The 27249-nt window shown below is 40.8% G+C and overlaps 2 protein-coding genes across 10 annotated transcripts in view; one reads left to right on the forward strand and one right to left on the reverse strand.

Moving 5' to 3' along the window:
* Positions 1-14167, reverse strand: part of LOC147176368 (DNA topoisomerase I, mitochondrial) — a 58434-nt gene extending 44267 nt beyond the window's left edge. For 4 of the 9 annotated variants that reach the window (XM_086072583.1, XM_086072578.1, XM_086072587.1 and 1 more), the window contains exons 1-2: positions 12957-13740; positions 12767-12889 (exon numbers count right to left, since the gene is read on the reverse strand). In XM_086072583.1, the coding sequence (XP_085928709.1) occupies positions 12767-12797 (31 nt within the window). In that variant the 5' untranslated portion in view covers positions 12798-12889; positions 12957-13740. The other 5 variants (XM_086072585.1, XM_086072582.1, XM_086072584.1 and 2 more) reach the window with 3 other exon arrangements.
* On the forward strand, positions 13774-26230 carry mlycd (malonyl-CoA decarboxylase). The gene is made up of 5 exons (XM_086072588.1): positions 13774-14390; positions 16180-16292; positions 16414-16570; positions 17838-17990; positions 23463-26230. The coding sequence occupies exons 1-5, from the start codon at positions 13845-13847 to the stop codon at positions 24006-24008; spliced, it is 1515 nt and encodes a 504-aa protein (XP_085928714.1). The 5' UTR covers positions 13774-13844; the 3' UTR covers positions 24009-26230.
* Positions 26231-27249: the final 1019 nt, after the last annotated feature.

Consider the following 27249-nt stretch of genomic DNA (forward strand, 5'->3'; position numbering starts at 1 on the left):
GTTTTTCAACCGCTAGTGCATGTATGTATCTGACCATTTTGAAAGCGTTTTTTATATCAATCTTTTATCATTTGACACCCGCCCTTTTTGTCTGTCTTTTTTTTTTTTTTTAGCTCTTCAACGTACTTTCATGGCAGACATCATTTTTACTTAGCACAACGCGTTGGAAAAAGACTTCAAGACCCTCAAGCGGCACCTTTGTAGTAAATTGTCGCTCCATTTGTTGAAAAACTGTTTTTTTTATTATGATCCACAACATTGAAGACCAGCGCTGCGCTGCACTCCCCTCCTCTCCGTGACAACTGATTCCACTCAATTGGATGCAGACAAGTGACAACACTCAAGAATTACGGTAAGATCGATTTGAAAATTGTGGAGCTGTGTGGAAGAAATTGGCCTTCTCACAAAAACGATACAGGTGAATCCTGATACAATTCAAAAATAAATATTTCGACAAAGCAATCAAAATAAATGACGTGGCTGCAGCTGTCAATCAAGGTCGAGTGGAAAGTGAATGTGGTAAAAGACCAGTTAAACTCACTTTTTAAAGCATTGGAAGCAAAAATAATATAACAAAAGGAAAGGAATGACAAAATAAAGAAACTAAACTAACAAAGGAATTTGAGCAATTAATGACTTCAAAGGAAAATGTTTCTGAGGTACAATCAATATATGAACTGTTCTTAAAGTTGTGTAAGGAAACCACAGAACTACACAAATCATTGAAATTAATATTACCTGAGGAGGAAATGTTAAAGCAAGATGGATGGTTCAAAACCCGAATGCAAAGTAATGAAGAAATCATACAAAAAGTCGAAGAGTGGCTGCTTGATAAAAATGGACAAGATGCTGCTGTAATAAAGACCAATACGGCCAATAATGCTGCTGCTGCTACTGTGTTCACTGATGATATTGGCCCATGTGACAGCGTGAATGTTGGCAAAACATGCTCGTCAGCTGGTCAATTCAGTTGTAGCTCTTCAGCTTCTTCTGCGTGTCTCAAGGTAGAGGCTGAGCGTACTTTCCTCCATGTTAGGGCAGCTGCCTTCAAAGACAAACATGAGTTGGAAGCCCAGGAGGAGCAAATCAGACGAAAAAAGGAACTGCTTGAATTGGAAAGTCAACTTTCCGCCCAGACTGCAAAAGTTACTGTCCTGAGCTATGCATGTTCTGATGGTCAGAGCTCCAGAGCCCATTCAAATAGAATGAACTCTTATCTGAAAAGGTCAAAACAACACTCAGACCATCTGCTGTGGAATTGGTTCCACAAAGTTTAAACCATCAGTTTCATCATTCATTCACAGGAGGCAGCAATGTTGCAATTCCAATGGAGGCACAGACAAAATATTCAAGCCAACAGTCCATTCATACACCTTCAGGAGGCACCAAAGAGTCAATGTCAGTGCAGCTCAAGGATCCAAATGATCAATTTAATCACCCATCTACAGGACACAACAAACTTGTCATATTAATGGGTGCAAGACCCAAGGATACTGTTGTGCATGTTGGACCCAAGAGCCATACTTTGAATTGAACCAGGCATGTTTCAAAGATTTCAGAAAACGCATTATGTACCTCAAATGCAGGAACCCAATCAATGTGCTGACCAAAGGCAAACCAGTACAGATCAAAGTAATCTTCTTACCATCATGCAATGGCGAAATGACATCACAGCTCTCCTTGTGCAGCAACAGTCCTCACTGTCATTACCTTCAAGAAATATTCCAACCTTTGATGGAGACCCACTTGAGAACATCGCCTTCATCAGAGCCTTTGAGCATGGAATTGAAGGAAATACTACCAGTAGCATGGACCGCCTTTTTTGGAACAGTATACCACAGGACAACCAAAAGAACTTGTTAAAAGTTGTCAACACATGCCACCTGACAGGGGCTTTCAAAGAGCAAAGGAACTCTTACAGAAACGCTTTGGCAACGAGCAAAAAATAGCCATTGCGCACATGGAGAAAGCATCCGACTGGCCATCAATAAAAGCTGAGGACATCAAGACTTTGCAAGCTTTTGCCTTGTTTCTTCGTGTTTGCTGTAACTACGCTATGGAGAATGTCAGTTACATGTCAGAGATGAATATGCGATCTAACATGCGTGCTATTGTCCTGAAATTACCTTACAAGCTAAGAGAAAAATAGAGAAACACTGCGTATGAGCTGCAGGAGAAGTACCATCGTCAAGCAAGTTTCAGTGATATCTGCTTAGTTGAGAGAGAAGTGGCTATTGCTTAAATCCATTCTTTGGAAACATCCAAGACATGACTATCTCACCACCAAAGCCTAAAAATGGAAATTAAGATTCACTGGTTCGCAACAAGGGAAAGGGAAGCAGCTTTGCAACCTCTGTGGCAGTTGTCAACTCAGAAACCATGACTCAAATGCAAAATGAGAAAACCATATTTGAAAACCAAATGGTGTCCTGTTTGTTGTGTGAAAAGGATCACAAATTGGAGTCGTGTCCCAAGATGGAGATGAAGTCGCATCGAGAAAAAAAAATTGACGTTTGTTTGGATGTCTATCCGATGGGCACATGAGCAAAAGACGCTGTCTTGCAAGTTGTGTAAGTTGAAGCATCCAACCGTTCTTCATATCCATTTAAACAAAGAACCCGAGTCCCAAGACATGTCACAGGAAATGATAGACCACAGTCTTGCTGTTTCCCCTAAAGACTTGTGGCCATATAGGGGCCGGAGCAGAAGATTGCGTTTTGGCTATTGTACCTGTGCAGATCAAGGCCAACAAAGGAAACAAATTAATTATATTATATATTATTATATTAACCACCTACGCATTCTTAGAACCTGGAAGCACAGCCACCTTCTGCTCCGACAGATTCATGAAGGAACTAAAAGTTAAAGGAAGAAATGCCCAAATTCTCTTGAGAACAAGGAACCAAGAAAAGCTTGTTGACAGCAATATAATTTCAGGTTTGGAGATTGCTGCACTCAATAGCAGCACCTACTTTGAATTGCCTGACATGTACACGTAGCTCAAGATATCTGTCACCAGTGACAACATTCCACGGCAGGAAGATGTGAGCGCCTGGGCACACCTAAACTCTGTGGAAATTCCTGTCATTGATGCTGTTGTGGAATTGCTGATTGGAACTAATGCCCAAAAGTAATGGAACCATGGGAAGTGGTCAACAGTAATGGTGGAGGACCGTATGCCGTAAGAACCCTACTGGGCTGGGTTATCAATGGACCACTGAAAGGAGGCAGCGGAACTGAGAGCAGACGTCACACAATTACTCACAAACGAATATCCATTGCTCACATCAAGGAATCATAAGATCAATTGGAGTGGCCTACGAACTTTGTCGAGTCCACATTCGTCCGTAGCGACAACCCAGAGCTCATAGGAGAGAGGAGGAGGTTGAATACTGAGGTCATTAATGATGTACTAATTGTAACATCTGTCAACAAGGAGGCACAGACTGCAATCTACACGGCGATTGGTATTGATTGGAGTACCACATACTCCCGCCTGGGTGTTATCCAGCATGGCAAAGCGGAGATCATCGCCAATGACGGGAAATAGGACCATGCCCAGACTCACAAAGGTACAAAGCAAAGGACGAAAAAGAATGTTCTGGAGTCATACGCCCTCAACGTGAAGAGCAGTGTGCAGGATGAGATCCTGACGGCCATGTTGAGCGATGAGGACAACAGGACGTTGATGGACAAGTGTGAGCATCCTCAACTAGCTGGAGGGCAACCAGCTGGCCGACAAGGACAAGTTCCAGCACAAGCAAAGGTAGCTGGAACTAGTGTGTCAGCTATTTTTGAGCAAGTTGTATGTGGGACTGGGGTTGTATCTGACTGTTTGGACATTGACTGAAAGAAAAAAAGAACTTGTACGGTTGTAAATGGCTTTAATTGGTTGTATTGTGGTGAATTGTTATGTTTTTATACAGTAACAATTAGGGGCCGGTGTATTGTACCCAATTAACATGCGTGCTGTGTGTTGTATGTGTGAGTGTTTGGTGTGGCACCAATTGGTTGCTATGGATACCTGCACACCTGTGGCTTGTGGAGCAATCAACCAGTCAATTTATAAAGGGCAGTCACAGGTGTGCATGTTAGGGTTTTTTGACCATAGGAAGTCGAACAGTTTTTCAACTGCTAGTGCATGTATGTATGTATGTGACCATTTTGAAAGTGTTTTTGTATGAATCTTTTAGTCATTTGACACCCACCCAAACATTGTGTATTTTAGGATGATGACAGCACATCACCAAAACTCATCACTTCATCACCGCAAGCATGACGCCACTTGGCAAAACAAAAAACCAAAGATAGCTGTGATAAAAGTAAAAGAAGAGAATAAATAATGTAATGATTGCTAAAAGATAAAGTAATTCATAATTAATAAAACATAACTCTAAAACATATTATATATAAAAAGTGTTGATTTCTTCTAATTTATCAAATTTGTAGGGCCATTTCACCAAATTGGTGCAATTCACGTCCCCAGGCAATTGCATGACAATACTGTACATTTTTATAAAGCGTCCTGCACATTGATGTGTATTGTGCTTAAAAGCTAGCATTCAATTCATGTAAAAGTCATGGTTACAGTTCACCCAACCATCCATCCATCAATCTTTTGAACCGCTTATTCCTCACAAGGGTCGCGGGGGTACTGGAGCCTATCCCAGCTGGCTTCGGGCAGTAGGCAAGGTACACCCTGAACTGGTTGCCAGCCAATCGCAGGGCACACATAGACAACCAACCGTTCACACCCACAATCGCACCTAGGGACAATTTAGAGTGTACAACTAACCTGCCATGCATGTCTTTGGAATGTGGGAGGAAACCGGAGTACCCGGAGAAAACACACACAGGCACGGGGAGAATAATGCAAACACCACGACTTGATCACACGTCCTCTGCACTGGGAGGCAGACGTGCTAACCAATCAGCCACTGTGCCGCCCAGCTATAGTTCATGTATTTGATAATTTTATCTATCTTTTATTTATTGTATTTATCTAAAAACCCACAGAGTTTCAGTACAAAAATCCATGACATGCAAAAAACAAATATGAGTAAGACCAATTCACATTTTGAGTTGTTCAATGTGACATTCCATGTCCCCAGAACTAGCTTCAGTAGCCGAGGGTCGGACCACCAAGGCCCCCGCCTTTGGCTGCCACCCAACTCACTGCGCACCTGACCCCTTTGGCCCCTTCCACCGGTGGTGAGCTCATGGGAAGGGGGACCCACGTTGCCTTTTCGGGCTGTGCCCGGCCGGGCCCCATGGGTGTAGGCCCGGTCACCAGACGCTCGCCTTCGAGCCCCACCTCCAGGCCTAGCTCCAGAGGGGGGCCCTCATACGTTCCTGCCCTCACCTATGGTCACGAGCTGTGGGTCGTGACCGAAAGAACAAGATCCCGGATACAAGCGGCCGAAATGAGTTTCCTCCGCAGGGTAGCCGGGCTCTCCCTTAGAGATAGGGTGAGAAGCTCGGTCATTCAGGAGGGACTCTGCGTCGAGCCGCTAATCCTCCACGTTGAGAGGAACCAGTTGAGGTGGCTCGTGCATCTGGTTTGGATGCCTCCTGGGCGCCTCCCTGAGGAGGTGTTCCGGACATGTCCTACCGGCGGGAGGCCCCGGGGACGACCCAGGACACGCTGGAGAGACTACGTCTCACGGCTGGCTTGGGAACGCCTTGGGATCCCGTCGGAGGAGCTGGCTGAAGTGGCTAGGGAGAGGGAAGTCTGGGCTTCCCTGCTAAAGCTGCTGCCCCCGCGACCCGACCCCGGATAAGCGGAATTGAAGACGGAACGGAATGGAGTTGTTCAATGTGTAAGATCCAATTTGAGAAAAATCCAATGCACACTTTTTTCCTTCATGCATTGCCAAAGTATTGGATCAGAACTCAGTATCAACATATAGGCCAACTTAAAATCAAAGACTCTGGCTCAGTTGCCAAAAAAGTGTGATCGGGACATACCTAAATAAACTAAAATGAAAATATCTAGTGGCCATAAAAAGTGTAATTCAAAATATGTGGTTGTCCAAGTGCTTTTCAAGGCAAGTGCAAAGATTTAATCTCCGTTTCAACACTGGGTGGCACATTAGGTCGCACCCACATAATGACGTACTTCATTAAGACAGCCACGTAGGTTGAAGGGATACTTTAGCATCATGTGCAGTTGTTAATAAAATGATAAGACAAATACTTGTGAGGAATAAGCGGTTCAGAAAATAGATGGATGTATGGACAATTCTAATTGCTGAGAGTGCTGCACAGATATAGTCAAACTGTATTCAGATCAGAAAAGTCCTTTAGTCCGCTTGTTTGATCCGGACAAAAAGTGGACTTTTTTTTATTTTCGTTTGGTGCGGTTCATATTCACACTGTGCTTTTTGCAAGTAGACTAGATTGCACAATCACGTTGACCCGCGTGACAATCTGTGCTTCCATTGGACAAAATTGACAAGGGCTGCACGCATAACCAAACCCGGAAATAGAGGAAAACATGAAATTCCGATGTGCTGGATTACTGCATATTTGTGGCGTTGTTAGATGCAAATCTGTCAACTCTTTAAGTTGAAAAAAAAACTTCTTTTTTTTTTTACGCTAATATTTTCTGTTTTACTGCAAATTAATATCGGCTTGAAGTATCGGTTTTCGGCCTCCTTGACTACTAATAACCGTTATCGGTACCAGCCTTGAAAAAAAAACATATTGGGGGGGGTGTGCAGTGGCGTGATTGCGTGCTGGCCGGCGTGTTTGGGACGATTCTGGCGAGCATTTCGTCGGCGTTGGCTGAAATGAACTTTTGCCGCCATCGCGTCAGCATCAGTCAATCGGTGTCGAGATAGGCAAACCCACGCCGCCTGCACCGACAGCACCACTCCACCACCCAGAGCCCGTAAAGCGGTTTTTAAAACCAGTTTAAACATTTTGGTTCCCATTTGTCCCATCGGGTCTTCATAAGCAAGCATAAGCACACGCAATTATCTTTCTTATTTGTGAGGCGCGGCATTAGCGCTGCTATTAGCCATGTAACATTATTGCTAGCAGCGCACCACAGCTATCGGTGCTGTTTTATTCATTGCTTGTGCTTTGAAGACTGCCGAAAAAGCAACACTCGCTACGTGCACACACCCTCGCAAACCTGTGCTGCTCAGTGAGATACGGGCTTTACCAAAGACACTGGGTTGGTAATAAATAAAAGGGATACTTGACTCATTGAGCCATTTTCAGCAGTAAAAAGTTCATATTTTGTCGATAATGAATGTGATAACTTCCTTATTTTTCCATGTACCTCTAAAAACTATTTTTCCATTTGCTGTTGACTGAAGATGACATCACCTGTGCTGAGGAAGTAGGTTACAACCAACCATGGCTCAGTTTACGGACCAAACCCAGAAAACAGGTGAGCCATGATTGGTCGTTACCTACTTCCTCAGCACAGGTGATGTCATCTTCATTTGACAGCAAGTGGAAACATGTTTCTAAAGGTATTAATTATAAATGAAAAATAAAGTTATCAAATTAATTTTAGACAAAATATTAACTTGTGACTGCTGAAAAAGGCTCAATGAGTCAAGTATCCCTTTAACTTTCCTGTCACGACTGACTCCTAGACCAGAGGTGGGCAATCTCGGTCATCGAGGGCCGGAGTCCTGTAGGTTTTGGAGGTTTCTGACTTCCAACACAAGCTGATTCCAATCAACAGGATCGTTATCAGGTTTATCCAGAGCTTGCTGAGGAGCTGATCATATCAGCTGTGTTGGAAAAGGGAAACATGCAAACCTGCAGTACTCCGGCCCTCGATGCCCACCTCTGTCCTAGACTGTACTTAGCATATTGAGGAGTGAATCATCTTGCCACGTACCCTGGGAGGCGGTGCTCTGCCAAAGTAGTTACCCCCGAAAAAATCTGTATCCCCTGCCAGAAGTATGCATGTATGTTTTTCAATAAACACATTAAGAAGACACGTGTTTTTCTGAGTTTTAGAAACAATGTTTTGTAACAAGAAAAATAATTATTTATCGCAGATAAACAAAAGAAAAGCAAGAACATGCTCGCATTCTGCAATGTACTCTCGGTGCATTCAAAGCTCACGCACGCAGTAGGAAATCTCAGCATACATAGAAAAAGCTCAAACGACTGATGAATGTTTTCGATTTTCTTCAACATTTTTTAAGTTTAAGGTTATGGTTAAGGTTAGGAACAAGGAACGTTTTCGAAAAATCTTCACTTATGTGATAAAAGTCACAAGATCCCCCGGCAGGGGATACAAACCTCCTCGGGGGCAACCACCCCGGCACAACAGCGACGCATTTGGCGCATCAGATACAGCGTGGGGGCCCCTGAATAGTAGGGACAACCATCATTTGGAAATAATGCGGACAATTGGAACTGGTATCAAACCTGAACGCAACTGCTAATGTGTGGGAATTATTTGGATGCATTTATTATATTAGTTGAAAAATTATATGAAAACCGCAATACAGGGTGTGCAGAAATATTAGGCATGTTGTATTTTTGAAGATTACTTTTATTATTTAACAACTATGTTGTCAATGAACACAAACGACTCATAAATATCAAAGCTGAATATTAAGTTGGAGTGGGGCTTTTTAGTTTTAGTATCTTAGGAGGATATCTGTGTGTGCAGGTGACTATTACTGTGCATAATTATTAGGCAACTTAACAAAAAACAAATATATACCCATTTCACTTATTTACTTTCACCAGGGAAACCAGCATAACAGCTCAAAATTTACAAACATACATTAATGGCATTCAAAAACAGAACAAAAACAAATCAGTGACCAATATAGCCAACCTTTCTTTGCGAGGACACTCAAAAGCCTGCAATCCATTCTGTCAGTGTCTTGATCTGTTCACGATCAACATTGCGTGCAGCAGCAACCACAGCCTCTCAGAGACTGTTCTAAGAGGTGTACTGTTTTCTCTCCCTGTAGATCTCACATTTGATGAGGTACCACAGATTCTCTATGGGGTTCAGATCAGGTGAACAAGGAGGCCATGTCATTATTTTTTCTTCTTTTAGACCTTTTCGGGCCAGCCACGCAGTTGAGTACTTGGATGTGTGTGATGAAGCATTGTCCTGCATAAAAATCATACTTTTTTTTAACGATGCTGAACTTCTTCCTGTAGCACTGCTTGAAGAAGGTGTCTTCCAGAATCTGGCAGTAGGTCTCGGAGTTGAGCTGGACTCCATCCTCAACCTGGAAAGGTCCCACAAGCTCATCTTTGATGATACCAGCCCATGCAGTACCCCACCTCCACCTTGCTGGCGTCTGAGTCGGAGTGGAGCTCTTTGCCCTTAACTGATCCAACCACGGGTCTATCCATCTGGCCCATCAAGACTCACTCTCATTTCATCAGTCAATAAAACCTTAGAAAAATTGGTCTTATGATATTTCTTGGCCCAGTCTTGACATTTTATCTAGTTTCTTGTTCAGTGGTGGTCGTTTTTCAGCCTTCCTTACCTTGAGCATGTCCCTGAGAATTGCACACCTTGTGCTTTTTGGCACTCCAGTGATTTTGCAGCTCTGAAATATGGCAAAACTGGTGACAAGTGGCATCTAAGCAGCTTCACGCTTGATTTTCCTCAGTTCATGGGCAGTTATTTTGTTACTTGTTTTTTCAACATTTTTCTTGCGACGCTGTTGACTAATTTGAATGAAACACTTGATTGTTTGATGATCACGCCTCAAAAGCTTAGCTTGTGCTGCATCCCTCTGCAAGTCATCTCACTATTTTTGACTTTTCGGAGTCCTTCAAATCTCTCTATTGCCAAAGGAAAGGAAGTTGCCTAATAATTATGCACACCTGATATAGGGTGTTAATGTCATTAGACCACACCCCTTCTAATTACAGAGCTGCACATTACTGATATGCTTAATTGGTAGTAGGACAACATGCACAAAGAGGATGATGTGGTCAAAATACTAATTTGCCTATTAATTCTGCACTCCCTATATTGTCATTTACCGCAATAATTTTTGGGGCAATTTATCGGCAAGCAAAATTTCTTATCGTGACAGACCTAGGTGTGTTTTTTTACCACAATCATTATAAATTCATCCACAAGTACATATTAAATTGTAAATATAGTTCAGCGTTGTTGTAAAACATTATTATGTTTATTGTATATACTGTATTTTTATGACTTTGGCAAGGTACGGCGGGTGGGCTCGCGTAAAATGAGGAATTTGGCGTGTGCCACGGAGTTGCTTGCTGTGTCAATGTTGGCCAATCAGATAACAGTGACGACACGGTCCCACTCGGCCCCAGATGACCGGCGCTGTAGAACCACCTCCGAGATGGTTCTAAAAGGCGGTTCCATTGTAACCGCTCAGCCCCGAAAAAGTCACATGGAAACGCCACCATCCGGGGCTGACCACAGCTGTATGGAACCGGTCTAGTGGAAAAGTGGCATAAATTTGCCAAATTGGCTAGTTAATAAGTTGCCGTTAGAAGTTGGTAGTGGTAGCCCGTTTGGGCTTCAGCTGGCTCTGGGACTAATTTTCAGCCCTGGAGTTTCATGGCTCCGACCGGCCCACTTTAGTTTACAGTGTTTTAATGAAGATGTATATTTCATATGTATTAATGTATCAATCTAAAATAGATTAAACATTCGAATACGTAACCAACGTCAATAGTTGTGTTGTATATGTTCAAAAATTAAAATAAGTTACTAGATCACAATTGAATCAGTAAATCTAAACAATTATGAAAACACAAAGTCAAGTGTGCTAAAGAAATTGATTTGACATTCTGTCATATTCTCTAAGCATAAAGCCTAAATAAGGATATAATAAGGCAAGGTAAGAAAAAAATTATTTATTTATTATTTCTTTAAAAAAATTTAAGAGCTCAAATAATGAACTGCAATGTCACTTTAACTTCCTTGTGCTGGAATGTGCTTGAATTACTATTAGTAAGGGAAGGGTTTACAAAATTGGGTACAAATTTCAAAAGTTAGTTTCAGTCACATATATATATTTATTTATTTATACACATTTTTTAAATTTAAAAAAACATATTAAGCGCTGCTATTTATCTATTCCTTCTAGTGGAACAGCATGGGGTTTATTCCCCTCAATGTAAAACCTACTGTTCCCAACAAATACCACAACATTAAATTATTAGTTGAAAAATGATCAGCCAAACATGCTACTGGACCATTGTTTACACATTATTTTGTTTGTTTTTGTGTTGCACTTGGTGTTGCTTACTCTTACTCTGTATTCTTTGCGCTGATTAGTTAGGGCACATTTGGCACGTCAGCTCCACTCCTTTTTTTAAATATTGCCTTTTCTCAATCTTTTCTGCTATCTGACTTTACTTTTTTGAGTGTCTTGTTTGGCTGTAGTGTCGGCAAGCGGGCGCTGGCAAGGGTGGGGGGAGTGTGTATGAGAGAGTGAGCGTGAGCGAGATAGAAAATGTGACGCTTACTTCCAAAATGCAACGCTTACTTCCAAAATGCATATGATCCATTCTGCACAAAATAGCGGCCAAAAGGTCGACAATTCAGGACGACCAAGCGGGAAAATGCAGGCCACTCCAAGTTAGTCACTTTGGGTCTGGCTAAGTCTCTACCAAAAGCACTTTAATTGTTGCTTTTGAAACAAACTTGCGCCACCCCCAAAAAAACAGCGCCCGCTGGCAGCCAACTGGGAAAAATCCCGGTGCTCCCGCCTTGTCAGTCCGTGCTTGGCTACGGGCCATCTGGCCAACGTTAATGTTGAACCCTGTTCAATACGCTATGACATTTTATTTGCAACTATAGATGTTGAATGTAATTGATCGTGTGCAACTTCATGCAGTAGTCACACTTTTCTTTATGTGCATTGTGCTATATACATATATTATTTACTCTACTTAATTAGGCAATTAGCACCTTTCTGCAGTAGTTAACATGTGTTTTTCTACTACCAAATCTGCCAACGGACTGCATTTTATTCGGTTTTATTCTATTGCTCATATTTGGTTACCTTTACTTTGCACCAAACAGAGCAGCGCTCCAAATTTTGTTGTGTACCCGTTAATGACAATAAAGGCATTCTATTCTATTCTATTCTATATTAAGATGAGCATTGTGACTGCAGAGTGGCATGCAGTCACTTTACTTCAATTGAATGAGAGTCCGAGTCCAGTCCTTTGACTGGTAGTGCATATTAGGTGTCTTTTATTTGTATAGTTTGCACTCAGGTGGCATGGTACCATGCCTACAGATTGCAAATTTGCCTCACTTTCAATTGTTGTGGGTTTGAATCTCAAATCCACCCCCACCACCACATCCAGTCCGGTTTCATCCAATATTATTATCTTCATTAAATATCCTAACAATGATGTTTGATAGCTTCACCTGAACACAAATAGTACTGACAATTCTGAACATCCGTACATATTTTATATTTCTGCAATGCAAAGCAATGTAAATGCTTATTTTACACAATGTAAGCAAACGGCGTATTGCACTGCTTTTGCCTGTGACTAGCATACAAACCAGGCAGATTGTTATAGTAGTCAAACAACATTTCATCACTTTTTAAAATCTAAATAATCTTGCACAAATCAAAAAATGCAACGATCCAAAGTCCAATGCTTTTCACTGAGCAGAGAGCTTCCTTTCACTGAGTCGACCGCCATTTTGACTTGTGACGTGAGCTCGGAATTGACAATTAGTGAATGAATGCATCATGAAAAATGTGTCAGATGTCAAGTATTTGTACATATTTGTGATAAAGACTCTACTCACGTAATGTCACCTTCGGGTCCAGCAACCTCATTGTCGTTAGGCCTCTTCTTAAGTTTAGTGACTTTGTGCTTGGCCTTCTTGTCTTCTTTCGCGTCCTTCTCTCCCCCCATCTCTCACAAGTTCCTTCGAGAAACAAATGACGTGAATCAAGAGGTCAAGAAAACTCCCCGAATAATTTAATCATTATTACCTACTCGACAATTCCAGCTGTGGGACAATACTTATGTACAAAATTATTGTATATTACCGACGCAAGAAACGTCCGGTGTTTTTCTACACACTTGAAAATATCACATACATGCTAAAAAAAAAAGGGAAAACTATTCACGTGGTTCAAACACGAAAACTATCTGTGTTGTGGCAAATAGTAAAGTGGCAGGGTTTCTGATTGGCTCGAGGGAATTGGGTTGCCAGGTTGGACACTGATCAACAATTTACCAACTGTATCTTTTACATGAAATACAGCAGTTTTTCCATTATATTTTATACAAAATTTTCGGACTTCTAATTCGTAAAAATAAAACCCTGTGATTTTGTTCATTTTGGCAGCTGGCTGATGACAATTTGCATGCAATTAATGAAGCTAATGAGGTTAAACAGCATTTTTGTCCTAGTGGTAGCTTGTGAGCTATGAAAAGGCAATTAGCCTACTGTACTCCTTTTCTGTGAGAAAAGTAACAACTTTAACGACGCGAACTATAACTTGAAAATTTAAAAATTGTGTTTCTGCGAGAGAGAGAGAAAAGTTGGTTTTGAATGAAACGTATGCACAACGGATACTCAGTGCTAACGAGCTAAACGCGTTGCCAAGTTTTGAAATCATCCTTGAGTTATTGTTGTGTGTTTGCTAAAAACACCTAATAAATAAAGCAAGGGTCAACATAGAGGGAGGGTATCACCAGAACCAGAATACTAATTAAAGTATAATCGACACCCAATAACCGTAGCATACAAATTATGGGGTCCACATTCGTTAAAGAGACCGACCTCAAGTAGTTGTCTCTTTAAGAAACCCGGAAACAGTTCCGTCTACGTGTCAACGGTTGTGTCCCTAAACAAGCAGTGATCCCTCCCAGCAATGCTATCCCAAACTGTTATATGTGCTTTTCGTGCCAGTCTGAAGTGCTGCCAACACCGGACTGTCCTGAAAGCTGCTTTCGGGACGTTGGACTTCGGCATCTGCCGTTGGTTATCTACGCCAACAAAGGGAGCCGTTACTGGTATGGAGGAAATATTGGCAAGAGTCGTGTCTCCCTTACCCACATACGAAACAAGGGAGAAATCTCCACCTCCCCCAGAAGCCAACAGCTTGGAGTTCATGCATTTCTACAGAAGTTTAGACAAGGGAGAGAAACTGGATTTCCTGGCGAAGCTGTCACGTGACTTTGGAGTGGATCATAAAAGCGTTTCGGAGTTTGCTGGGAAGCTTCTGCACACGCAACTCAGGGACTTGGCGACTATTTTGCAGGTTGAGGACAGACTTCGATACAGCTTGACTCCCCGCTATAAACAGCTGCTTAACCACATAAGTAGGGTGGAAGGGGGAGTGAAATTTCTGGTGGACCTTAGGGCCGACGTGCTTGAAATCATCTCATCAAAAAGTAGCGAAAGCCCACACTTGAGGGTAAAAGCATGTACTGTTTGTTTACATTTTCTACGGGTGCTCGCATGAGTCAAGACTTACGAATTGTATGTTGTTGTTGTTAAACCGTTATATGAGAGGCTAAACTGAATTATTAGTTCAATTTAATGCAGTATTTGAGGGTAGTTTAACACACCCACATGGATAACTTGTCAGTGGTGGGCAGTTAACCCACATAGACGTCATACCCCAAACTCGCGTGGTTCGCATTTCAGAAAGCGCTGCCACAGTGCCCTTTACCCCAGTTACAGTTTGCTGCTCTCAAAGATAGTATGCATGGCCAGAAATAAAAAGATGAAAGACCTCCTGCGAATTTTTTCTAATAACGTCTGACTTTGAATTGCGTGGGGGAAATAGAAACCCACACGAACACAAATCACTGAATATACTGTATTTGTTTGCATGTATATATTTACATGTACATATTTGGTTGATTTACCCCAGTCAAATGCCATCTAATTAAATTTATTAACGTAAAACATTTCCACACCAATTCATGTTTTCAGTTGCAAGTAGGCTACGTCTAATCCGAACAAAGCCAAACTCAATGAACTCATTACCTGCATAAAAATAAACTATATAGTAGCATCTATCATAATTTGTAGAGTGAATTGTAGCCTCATTTGTGTTGTTTAAATTTAATAAACTAGCAGGTTTTTTTAATATCATATAGTGTATTAGTCGAGATTATTGTAGTCATTTGCAATCAAACACCGTCCCTTTATGAACCTTTTAAATGTAACTTCGGTTCACACAGCTATAGGGTTGCTTTTGTCTATTAAGGTAATTAAATGGGATTTCCCCTCATCTGGCATCACATATGTGGCACATTGTTTAGGTCATGCACTTTAACTGAACTTTATTTATGAAGCACTTTAAAACACCCATCGCTGCATCCGAAGTGCTGTACATGGAATAAAAATCTTCCAAATTATGTGCCTTTTTTGTAACTCAAAGGCGGTTTTGAGCTAATCACACAATTGGCATTGGTCACCTTTTGTTAAGTAATTGACATTCTAACTAATCTTGCAGCCGACTGTTAGTGACGTCCGCGGGTGGTGTGTGTTACGTCCGTGCCAGGCTGGCTATTTTCGGGGGGGTGGGGGGGGTCTGTGGCACCCATCTAACTGGGGTAAAGGTATCTGCATACTCATATGGTCATTTGGATAGATATGTGCTTTTAGCATACTGTGGTTGTATTTTCTCTAATGCTGTCAATTTGATTGTAGCACACAGCATGACCGAAGTTGAGTCGAGCTTACTAATGATATTATTATAGCTGACAAGCAACATGTAGTCAATAGTCAACCTATGGAGCTGTCTTTAAAACTCTGTATGTGTGTCTGAGTGTGGATTCATGAACATAGCAGTTTGTTTGTGTGTTTGCAAGACATTTGCTTTAAATGAAGTCTGACCTTTTAAGGTCATCAGGCCTACTTTCAAATGGCAAGTTGCTTATTGAAGAGGCGCCTGTGTAAATATTGCAAGCTCAGAAACACCAATACTCATAATGTGAGAAGACTCAAAACAGCATACAGACACCAGGGCACCACATATACCACTTCATGGTACAGGGATGTAATTTATCTAGAATTAACTAACTGCTGTCAGTCACCATGCAGTATGTGGTGCTTCTTGCATTGCATGTGATGATTTTGGTTGTACAGTACTGTTTATCCAGTAGTTTTTTGGACATGTAAATTTTAAGGAAAAATAACTGGAGTGTTATGTAAGAATGAAACTCTTCATGAGTCACAATCCTCTCTCTTAGGACCTGAATGGAACTCTGAAGAGCTTGCTGTCCGAGTGGTTCTCTGTAGGTCTACTCCGATTAGAGCGGATCACCTGGCAGTCACCCTGTGAGATTCTGCAAAAGATCAGCCAGTAAGACAGCAAATGTAATTTTTCAAAATGTTATTTTAGGAGTCCTTTATGAACAAATGCCTACCCAAACCATGCAACTCAGCTTGGGAAATAAACAATTGAATCACACATCTTCTGTCAGGTATGAGGCGGTGCACCCTGTTCGGAACTGGGCTGATCTGAAACACAGAGTGGGGCCATATCGTCGTTGCTATGCCTTCACCCATGCTGCTATGCCTGGAGAGCCTCTGGTCGTGCTGCACGTAGCCCTCACAGAAGAAATATCAGATAACATACAGGTTAGAACGGCTTCAGAGAATGTCTCTCAATGTTACACACGATTTACCCAAAATAGGAATTTATTATTTTGCTCCTCAATATCAATGAGTCACTGTGCTCTAAACGCACAACTCTTAGGCTTACCTCTGTGTGCTGGCTTGAGAAAATGCCCACCCTGTTAGCAAGCTCACATACATGTTTAGATGTTTGCATATATATTGTCGGCTTACAGTTATATATTTTTAAAAGCCATAGCTTCACCTATACCAATTTCTAACAGCATAACATCTACTCAATGCAATTCATTTAAAGTTAAATGGAAAATCTCAAATTTTGAACTTATCAGAAATGAACTGATAGCTGTTTCTGTTACCCTAAGTCAATTTATCATGCTACTAATTGAGGTAACTGTATTCAAACGATAAACATTAAAACGGCATTATTATCATTTCAGTGTTTCCTCTACATTTATTTAGGAGTGGCGGCCCACCACTCCTAAATCGTAGTCGCCACACCACCGCAGCGTTAAGAGCTCTACACACGGGAGGCTACAAACGACAGCAAAATACGTAACTCATTTCCTCCCAGGTCAAACTCAACACACGGGACGCGATAAGCAGCCGCAACGGCAGCAGTGACAAACGTCGCGCTCTTGTTTACAACAGATTTAATTGGCTATTAAATTGGAGTGAATCTAAACTTTTTCATTGAAAACACAGAAGTTTCACTTCAGTACATATATCTAATGAGTATGAAGCCATCCATCCATTTCCTGAACCGCTTATTCCTCACAAGGGTTGCTTCAGAATATACATTTATTATTATTATTATCATTATTATTATTACTAATATTATGAACTGTTACAAAACCAACAAGCTCCCATGCACCGGCCATTTTGTTGACATCACGGAAATCATTGTGTGAAGTATTGTACAAAATGTTAGTTGGAATTTCTAAAATTAGTTCCTCCATTTTGCTTGATAGTCCACTGTGTAGCATGCTCTGCGTTCATTGGTTCATCAATGAAACCTTCCGCAGGCACGTCTACGTGTACGAGCACGAAATTTCACATGTACGAATGTCGCGTGTCGCCGAGGGGGAGGGGGAAGGGGATTTTCACCTTGTCGCCCTGCTTCCATAGGAAATGAATTGAGAGCAAGCAACGTTTTTTTTGCATTTTGTCATAGTGTCAAAAAGGCTAAGATTGTGAGGTTTTGGCTTACCAAATTATATTTCAAATTCATCTAGGTGCAGAAATTAACACTAAATGGTGGTCCCTTTCTTAGAGTATTGTTCGGGAATTTTCCTCCTTTGACCTGGAGGAAGATGTAAACAAGGTAAATGCAGCAGTCTTCTACTCCATCTCCTCTACCCAAGCTGGTCTACAAGGTGTTGAGCTGGGAAACTATCTCATCAAGAGGGTGGTGCGGGAACTGCAGGTGGGTACACTGTGGATAATTGTTGTTGTGACTTTAGAGACGATGTGAGTCAATGCTATGTCCAAACTATCCATCAGCAGTTATAAATTATGAAATTAACAGATGATTTTAGCTGCAATTTTGAGCACATAAACCACCAAATGTAAGGGCCGCTGCGGTAAAACTCTACTCAACACTCATGCGGTGTGCGGAGTTCTGCCACGAGATTTCAAAAGAGTCTGAAAAAAATGCAGTATATGCGGTAGTACACATACTGTGTTTTATAACAATACTTAACCATATTTAAATTTTGATTAACTATGAGCCCGTGGATGAAATTAGGGCTGGGTGATATGGCCCAAAAGTCATGTCATGGTATCAAATGCATCCCTTCACAGTAACAGTATATTTTACAATTAAAAAAATATTTTAAATTAATAATAATGCCAAAATTTATTCATTTCTGGAACGTTTTAATTATATAATCCATTAGAGAAGCGAAATTGATAAGATGAATAACAATGATGAAACAAAACAAAAAAACAACAAATATTACAGCTGATATTTTAAATGGAAACACAGTGCAACAAGCTTTCAGTGTAATTTTCCGTAATTCATTAAAATATCTATAAGTATTACTTAGCCTTTACTTATTATGTTTTTAATTATAGTAAAGAAAACAAGTCTATTTAATTAGATTCATCAGTTCTCAAATGTTAAAATTAACACTCAGGACTCAAATAAACATTGCTGATGGATTGGATTGTATATGCTACTGGAGATGCTAATTTATGTGTCTTATTATTAATTTCCTGTGTCCAATATTGCATCTGAAACAATGAAAAATTCTCCAATGATTGACTGGTAAAGTTTTTTAATATTTTAGATATTGATTATATTACTGTAATATACTCCTTCTCTTAGCTTGACGTATGCAATGATGTTCCGACTTCATTCTGGGTTTACAGTGGCTGTGTATCTCTACCTTTGGCCAAATTCATACCTTATATTGAATATACAGTCTCTAACGTGCACCCCTAGATGAAATAGTGAAGTTTGTGGTAAAAATATACGCAAGTACATGTAATTAAATAGGAATATGCAACCGCCTTTCAATATTCCCCCATTTTTTAAAAACTCTTTAATACTTTTTGACATCTCACACATCACTATGAGTCCTCATGTTTAATCGCACAGTGTATGGGAGCGAGTGGCCAACTGTCATCTTTTGCAATCATCCCCACACAAGTTCTCAAATTTTAGAGAAATTCTGGCCTTAGTCTTATTCGGAAGCATTGTGCAGTTTTGCCTTCTTTCTAGAGGTTGTGTATAATAATTAGTAACTTGATGGGGTGTCTATATTAATATTGTTAGAAATTGAATACATCTGAAAGTGAAACAATGATTTAAGCTTATTGATCAATATGACAAAGTATTTTCATATGAATGATTTTAGAGCCAACCATGGCTCAGTTTGCTGACCGAACCCAGAAAACAGGTGAGCCGTGATTGGTCATTACCTATTTCCTCAGCACAGGTGATGTAATCTTCAGTCGACAGCAAGTGGAAAATGTGCTTTTAAAGGTATTTATTGTTCATGAAAAATAATGAAGTTAGCAAATTAATTCTGGACAAAATGTTAATTTGTTACTGCTGAAAATGGTTCAATGACTCAAGTATCCTTTCATTTCCCAGTATTTGAGTGTTTGTTGACATACAGAGATCGATAAATAAAAGACAATCCAAGTAGTTACCACATAGTCGCTGTAATGAAATCCCTTTCATCCTTCTCAATAAGCTTGGGAGATCCTTTAATGTCAGCCCACACTTGCCTGCACTTGTGAAATGATTTGAACGTTGAATAGGACAGTGGAGCCACAATGCCCAAGAGATGGGGAAAATGCATCTTTGTAGTGTGGCCTCATAAAATCTTTTTTCTCAGCTTTTAATTGGACTTAAGTTTTTATTTCAAGCACATTTGTGAATTTTATTTATTGGCATTTCCCTGACATTAACACTCGTAATGTACTGTAAGTGTTGGTTTATCTCAGGGACTACAGAAATTATAACAGCAGAGACTCTTGAAACCAAACTTTACCTTAGGTAAATGTGAAGAGAAGATCACTGCACTCATACAGGGACCAAATTTATGATGGGAGAAGATGACAGGAAAAGAAAAGGTAGCGATAAGTTCTAAAATGAAGGGAGGAGGTTACACTTGTCTTTGTAGACTGACTTCTATAGTAAAGCAGTGATTCACAAACACCAGGTCGCGGACTGGTACAAGGTCCATGGGCCATGGGCCATTTGGTACTTGGCTGCACAGAGTGCCTGAACAAAATATATTTTATTGATCATCAAGAGTCAAAGAAGATTTATTTAGAAAATCAAGTGCATTTGTCTATGTCTTATTACACGTCAAACCGCTTGTCTCAGTCATGTTGTTAGCATTGTAAAAAAGTAAGCCTACAATCAAACAAAAGTGATTAAAAAAAAAACTTTTTCAAGAGCTTGTTCATTAAAAAGAAAAGGGACAAATGATGTGATAGAAAAAGTAGGTTCAAAGAAAAAGAAAAGCTGCATTTAAAACACCATATCAGCAGTGCTATAAACAGTAAATTATGTAGAGTAGATTTGACTATTTAGAGTGGGACCGAAGAGACTCAGTTTTATAGTAATATTTACACTTGGAAGAGAGTAAAATAAAGAATTGAAAAAAATCATAATTAAATAATGGTTAAGGAATGAACTCACGACCTTCAGCTTGGGAAACTGCCACACTACACTACCACCTGAGCTATGCCCTTCCTACTGTTTGCTTATATCCAAGAGGAGACCAAAAACATAGTTTCTTGCCGTTACGAAGATTCCAGCTGACACAAGCAAAATACTAACACACAGCAAGAGCTGCGTGACACAGGGATTAGATCGGCTGTCTTCCAAGCAAGAAGTTCGTGAATTTGTTCCTCAACCGTTGAGTGACTTCAAAAAATAAAAATAAAATTCTGTCTTCGAAGTGTAAATATTATTCTAACACCAAGTCTATTTGATCCCACACTGCATAGGGTCAAATCTACGCTACAGAATTTACTGTGTAACTAAAATACAGGTATATCACTACAGGTGATACTTCATAGCATACCTTCTCTGCCTAATACTTTATGATGTCTACTGTATATGACAGATTTGCAAATGAGAAAATTTAGCCTTCAAAAATGCTTTGGCACATGGAGGCCAAGTTCCGGTAACCAATATTAAGAAAAGCCATCCATCCATTTCCTTCTGCTTTTCCTGGGTCGGGTTGCTGGGGTAGCAGCTTAAGCAGGGAGGCCCAGACTTCCTTCTTCCCAGCCACTTTGTTCAGCTCTTCAAGACGGATCCTGAGGCATTCCAACCTTTTTCTGGTCTCAGATTAAGAGGTGCTTATTCTCATTCCAACCGTTTCAAACTCAGCTGCAAACCACTACATTGAGAGTTGGAGATAGAAACTTGATGAAGGCATCAGAACTATATTATCTGCAAAAAACAGGAATGTGATACTGAGGCCACCGAACGGACCCCTCAACACCTCAGCTGCGCCTTTTCTGTCTATAAAGGGTATGAACAGAATTGTTGAAAAAGGGTTGGTTTGTGCCTGTTTATTTTAGCCAGAATGTTAAAAAGGTTTGCACCTCCTCAAAAGTCCAAGCATTAATCTGTTTGGAAGCCATTGTTGTCTTCTCTTCGTCGTTAATGGCAGCTGTTTTCCCGGGGTGGTGGTTTGCGCAGCTGTACATTGATGACATGTGTCGCACCAATCATTGGCCTCCAAAAGAATTACATTACATTTTGGAACTGGGCTACTTTTTTTAGAACCGTAAATGAGCGGGTAGGTACCAGAAAAAGGGAAAAGTAAGTAGAGTACGGTAGAGTAGAGTAGAGTAGAGCCGGCTAGATTTGTTGGTGGAGACGGGGCTTTAGCAGAGTAGAGTAGAGTAGATACCGGCGGTGGAAACGAGGCTTAAGACATGTGGCCGCAATTCTGACACAAACATGAAGTCTTATCATCGAACTGCAGCCTGGGGCACACCATCTTAGGCCCCTTAACTGCCATTCCACATCCATATAGGGCCAGCTATGTAGCTGAGGATCAGACCGCCAAGGTCTCCACCTTACAATGCACTCAGCCCCCTTGGCCCCTTGTGAACCAATGGGAAGAGGGGACCCACTTTGCCTTTTTGGGCGGTACTCGGTCGGGCCCCAGTGGGTGAAGTTACGGCCACCAAAATATCGCTATCAAGCCCCACTCTGGTTCGGTGGCCTCAGTATCCCTGTTTTTTGCAGATGATATGATTCTGATGCTTTCATCAAGATGCTATCTTCAACTCTCAATCGAGTGGTTCACAGCTGAGTTTAAAGCAGTTTGGATGAGCATCAACACCTCCAAATCCGAGACCATGCCCTTGTTCTGAAAAACGTGGGATCAGGATTCCTCTGGGAGAGTCATGCTTTGTCTGGTCCCTCACCTATGGCCTGTTTGCCATGAGTGACCCTGCCAGGGGCACAAAGTCCCAGATATCCTTGCTCCTTGGATCATTGGGACACTCAAACCCCTCCTCCACCATTAAATGGTGGCAGCTCAAGGAGGGAATAAATAATATATAACAACTTAAAAATGAAAATAAAATAACTTTGGGTGGCCTTGTCTCTGATTAGCCCAAGATGGGACTGCCACTTTGCATAGAAACAATCACAGGGCGCCCACTTACTATGACAACTACATTTAGCGTAATGGTGAGTTGTTTCTATGTTGGTCCATCAAAATTTTGCTGGTTCATGTTGTAAAAAAAGCTGCTACAAAGCACAGTTGCTTAAGTTTCATTTGTCACCAATTCCCTGCCTCAAATACAGGACTGTATCTGTATTACAGTTTTGCATTATTTCCAATGGAACTTGCCAAGAATCACACACTTGGAAAGAAATAGGCGAAGAAAGATCCTGATATAACAAAAGCGCCTGCACGCGGCTGCTTGTTGATAAGGCTAACACAAAGGAGCTATACAACAAAACGTCAGAAAGTTAACTCTCTAGAGGTGCCTGTTACTTGCTCTTTCAGCTGTAGTTTTTATCACCTCTGCTACATCACACTTGCTTACCAGCCAAGATGTCAGCTTGCCAAGATGGGTCTAGAAGAAAGCAAAATCAAGTTATGAGAGTTGGACAGTGTACAAATAAATGGGGAGGAATGTAAGAAATGGAAGGTTATAGTCAAAGTGACTGTTGAGGAAAAAAACTGAACAGGGATGGGGAAGTCGGTGGAGGATTTTTCATCCCCATATGCAGGATCATGAAGCATACACAGTCGGAGCATACACAAGAGCATTTTGAGTTCTGCCACCCAAATTGAGGTTCTTAGAAGTGGAGTTGCGACTGCATGCATGAAAATTGCAATAGATGCCACCCCCCAGAATTGTTCTTATTTAATGCATATTTCATTTGCTTTTCTCCTTCTAGAGTGAATTTCACCACATGGCCCAGTTTTCCAGCCTCTCCCCCATCCCAGGGTTCTCTTTGTGGCTCCAAGGCCTCCTCAGCCAATACCGGAAAGAAGGCCGTGGCTTAGACTTCCTATCTGAGCAGGAGTGGCTGCAAGCGGAACAAGCCACTGACTTACCCCCAGGCACCATTGCCATAGATGCCCTTCGCAAGTTAATCGCCACTAGCGAATGGATGCGTTCGGAACGTCTCTGTTGTTTCCTGGAGCCTATCCTAATGCGACTCTGTGCCTGGTATCTCTACGGGGAGAAGAGGCGGGGTTATGCACTTAATCCAGTGGCCAACTTCCACCTTCAAAATGGTGCCACTTTGTGGCGGCTAAACTGGCACGCTGACACCAGCCCAAAGGGTGTGTCAAACTCCTGCGGCATTATGGTGAACTACCGTTACTTCTTGAATGAGACGTCAAAAAACAGTGCACTTTACCTGCAGAATAAAGTAATCATGGCATCGGATCAAGTTCTTGGATTGGTGTCACAATTTCAGAAGAACAGTAAACTCTGAGACCATGTGCAATTGTGCATATGACTGCAAGAGCAACACCCACACGATAAAACAGTCTTGTTTGGTTGAGGGACAGCTTAATGAGAATCCCTTTAGAAGACATCAGCTTGATAAAGTTTGCCCATCTGTTATTCGAAGTACATTCATAAGTTAGGTTTTTGCATCTGGTTGGCTTACTTGATGATGAGAGACTGCAGCTAATGAAGCACCCTGCATCTTTATACGATTTAGCATGTTCCAGGATAACTGTGTGTGTAATGGTGAAGTAGGAGCAATGAGGCTGTGCAGCTACTGGAATAAATGATCCTTACACTTGGCTGCACTGTCTCTTAGGAAACAATAGGGGAGCGTGTAGGGTTTCTTTTTTATGTCTACAAACACTGGCTGTTATACTTAACATACTTCACTTTCCCAACAAATTGATTCAGACTGGGGATTTCCTCCAAAAAACAGACAAAAGATGTAGGTATTAATAGTTTTGCACCTTATGTATCATCTCGTTAGTGGTGCGAAATGGCATGGCAGTGTGAGACTTTTATTATCCTATCTGTCTGAAATGTGTAGGCAAAGTAATCTATATCCACATAAATCATGTTTTGGCAGTATAGTATGTCAGACCTTGACAATAAACACTGGACACGACTTTAATAACATTTATTATGTATTGTGACCTTTATAGTTCAAAAATGTCCCTCCTAAAGCATTTGGAAGCATCCACTTGATGTAATTCCCCCCACCCCCTTTTTTTTTTAGATAATTTTGCTGACACACACAGCACTCAGCTCCCCCAGAGAGCCATCACATCGGTGATGTTCTAACAGGTCTGTGCAGGTTCCAAGGAGGGCTCATATCAGCCCACATCCCATTGTTGTGAAATAATACATCACAGCAAGTTGACTGTGAAATTACATTTTATGTCTCCAAGGAGCCAAACTTTCTTCTTTTCTTACCACGCCTTTCCTCCTGTCTTTTCTCTCACAGTGCTGCTCTATGTCCTGAAACTAATGGAGTGAGAAATAAAATTAAAGTAAATGGCTAGATTGATGGTGTTCAGTTGTGAGGAAATGGGGAGGCGAATAAAGAACAATAAAAAGGACTGTTGGTTAAAGGATGCCCTTGAGAGACCTGTTTGCCTCTTCAAACAGCCGTGGTGCTCCATTCACATGCGGAGGGGATGCAAAGAAACCTGTCACACTGATTTATGATTGAGGGCGATGAACTGCAGGGTTACCATGGGAAAAGCAGTGCCAGGCATATTCAATACCTTCTCTTATTTAAGTCACTTTAGCCCAGAGATGTCCAATATGAAAAACCACAGAGCAGTTTGAGGAAATTAAATGTAGCTTTTAATTAACTAATTAATCTTTGCAAAACAAAAACAGAACTATTGTATGCTGTACAGTTAAATACATATATATATATATTTTTTTTTTAAGTTGTCCATCTGGCATTCCCTGTAGGACTAAGATGACAAATTGCTTGTTCACTGAATGGTTACAGCATTGAAATTTGATTTATCGACACATCTTGTCCCTCTACATTAAATGATATAAGCCTCCTCACTGGAGGCATTTTAACAATAGGAGTTAATAGATGCAGCGCACCTGATAACAGAGTTTTAATTATTTTAACATGATACTCAACTTTGTTTCATGTTGAAGTTGATTTCAAACATACTTTTGCAATTAAAGAAATATAAGAATCTGTGCAGGGAAGGGAACACTTTGGGCTGACAGAACAGTCTTTAGATACATCGAGAGAGGCAAGGCGGTGAACTTCATAAATAAAGCTGAAATTCCAAATCACATCCCAACCTGAATCATCTTGCTTTCTGTTCTGGATACAGTAGTGTTTGCCAATGTGCTGCCCTATGTGTGCATATATTAAAAGAATGAATTATGTCATATTAACTCTAAATTTGTGGACTTTCACCAATCTTCAGTTTGATCTCATCCTGACGCACTTTTTTTTGATCCCATCAGATGTATTTAGATAATGGATTCACAGACAAATGTGATATTCTATTTGTGTGATTTTTGACACATCTTTGAGGAAACACTTTCCACCTGATTACAATTGATTACCACAGTTTGCTTTGGAAATAACATGCACCGCTTAGTGCAGTAATTCAGACAAAGATATCTTAGTTAGGAAGGGCATAGAATTGATGTGCACATTTCATTCCCGGTCACTTGTAAATAAAATTTGGCTGTACAAATAAAGCGTGTCCTTTTTTTTCAGTTTTCATTGACAGAATTGCTAGGTGGGGGGTGGCTCATATATGCAGTACAGTATGTTCTCAGTCCCCCTTTATACAGTGTTAATGAAAACGTTTGTATGTTTATCGCTGTTCTTAATTATAAGAAAGTGAATTCAAATATAACTCCACAAATATATGACTGTGAAGCACTCAAGTAATCAAACTTAATAATATAAGCTTCCGAAATAAATAAGACTTTATACTGAGCAATAACAGGTTTAACAGTAATTTCCAAGTTGATTCATTAAGTTAATTTGTGAAAATATATCTGCTATTTACATTTTTGTTTGCGGAATTTATATTTTCACTTTCACGGATTTTGATATTCTTTGTGTTGCGCAAGCAGCTGAGTTGAGGTTTTGAATCAGCTGTTTCCATTCACTTGCATTTGCCCAGCATAAAGGTCTCAAACTCAGGTCCTCGAGGGCCGCAGTCCTGCATGTTCCAATATACCTGAATTAAATTATTCCGATCATTATCAGATTTCTGAGTTTGCTGATGCACTGATCCTTTGAACCAAGTGTGTTGGAGGGAAATATCTAAAACATGCAGGACTCCAGTCCTTGAGGACCAGAGTTTGAGACCTATGGACAAGGATGGGCAAACTCGGTCCTAGAGGGCCTGCAGGTTTTGGAATCTCCCTCTTCCAACACAGCTGATCTGCAGGACTCTGGCCCTTGAGGACCGAGTTTGCCCACCCCTGGCTAGCTGAACTCAGCTAGCTCCTGTTTGGTTAGTTTTAGTCAAGTGATAGGAAGTGTTGTTGTTGTTTAAAGAAGAAATCCTTCTCTTTCCTATTCTCCCATTTTATAAAGATTCATCAACCACCAATGAATCCTCGCATTGCTTCACTGTATGTATCAGTAGTCAATATGACACCGAACTCCCGCCACTTGAGCAGTGCCATGCAGTGTGGTTCTTGACTGGTTAAGGCACTGACTGCATTTGGAGCTAATATATATATATATATATATATATATA

Source organism: Leptonotus elevatus, chromosome 4, assembly GCF_054856555.1.
Source record: "Leptonotus elevatus isolate MCC_2025b chromosome 4, RoL_Lele_1.0, whole genome shotgun sequence".
NCBI classification, from domain to species: Eukaryota; Metazoa; Chordata; class Actinopteri; order Syngnathiformes; family Syngnathidae; genus Leptonotus; species Leptonotus elevatus.

Bases quoted from the DNA above. Each gene is read 5' to 3' on its own strand.
- mlycd (XM_086072588.1), top strand. From the start codon at position 13,845: ATGCTATCCCAAACTGTTATATGTGCTTTTCGTGCCAGTCTGAAGTGC. The intron at 14,391-16,179 runs GTAAAAGCATGT...CCTCTCTCTTAG, and splicing joins GCGAAAGCCCACACTTGAGG to GACCTGAATGGAACTCTGAA. The intron at 16,571-17,837 runs GTTAGAACGGCT...TCCCTTTCTTAG, and splicing joins AAATATCAGATAACATACAG to AGTATTGTTCGGGAATTTTC.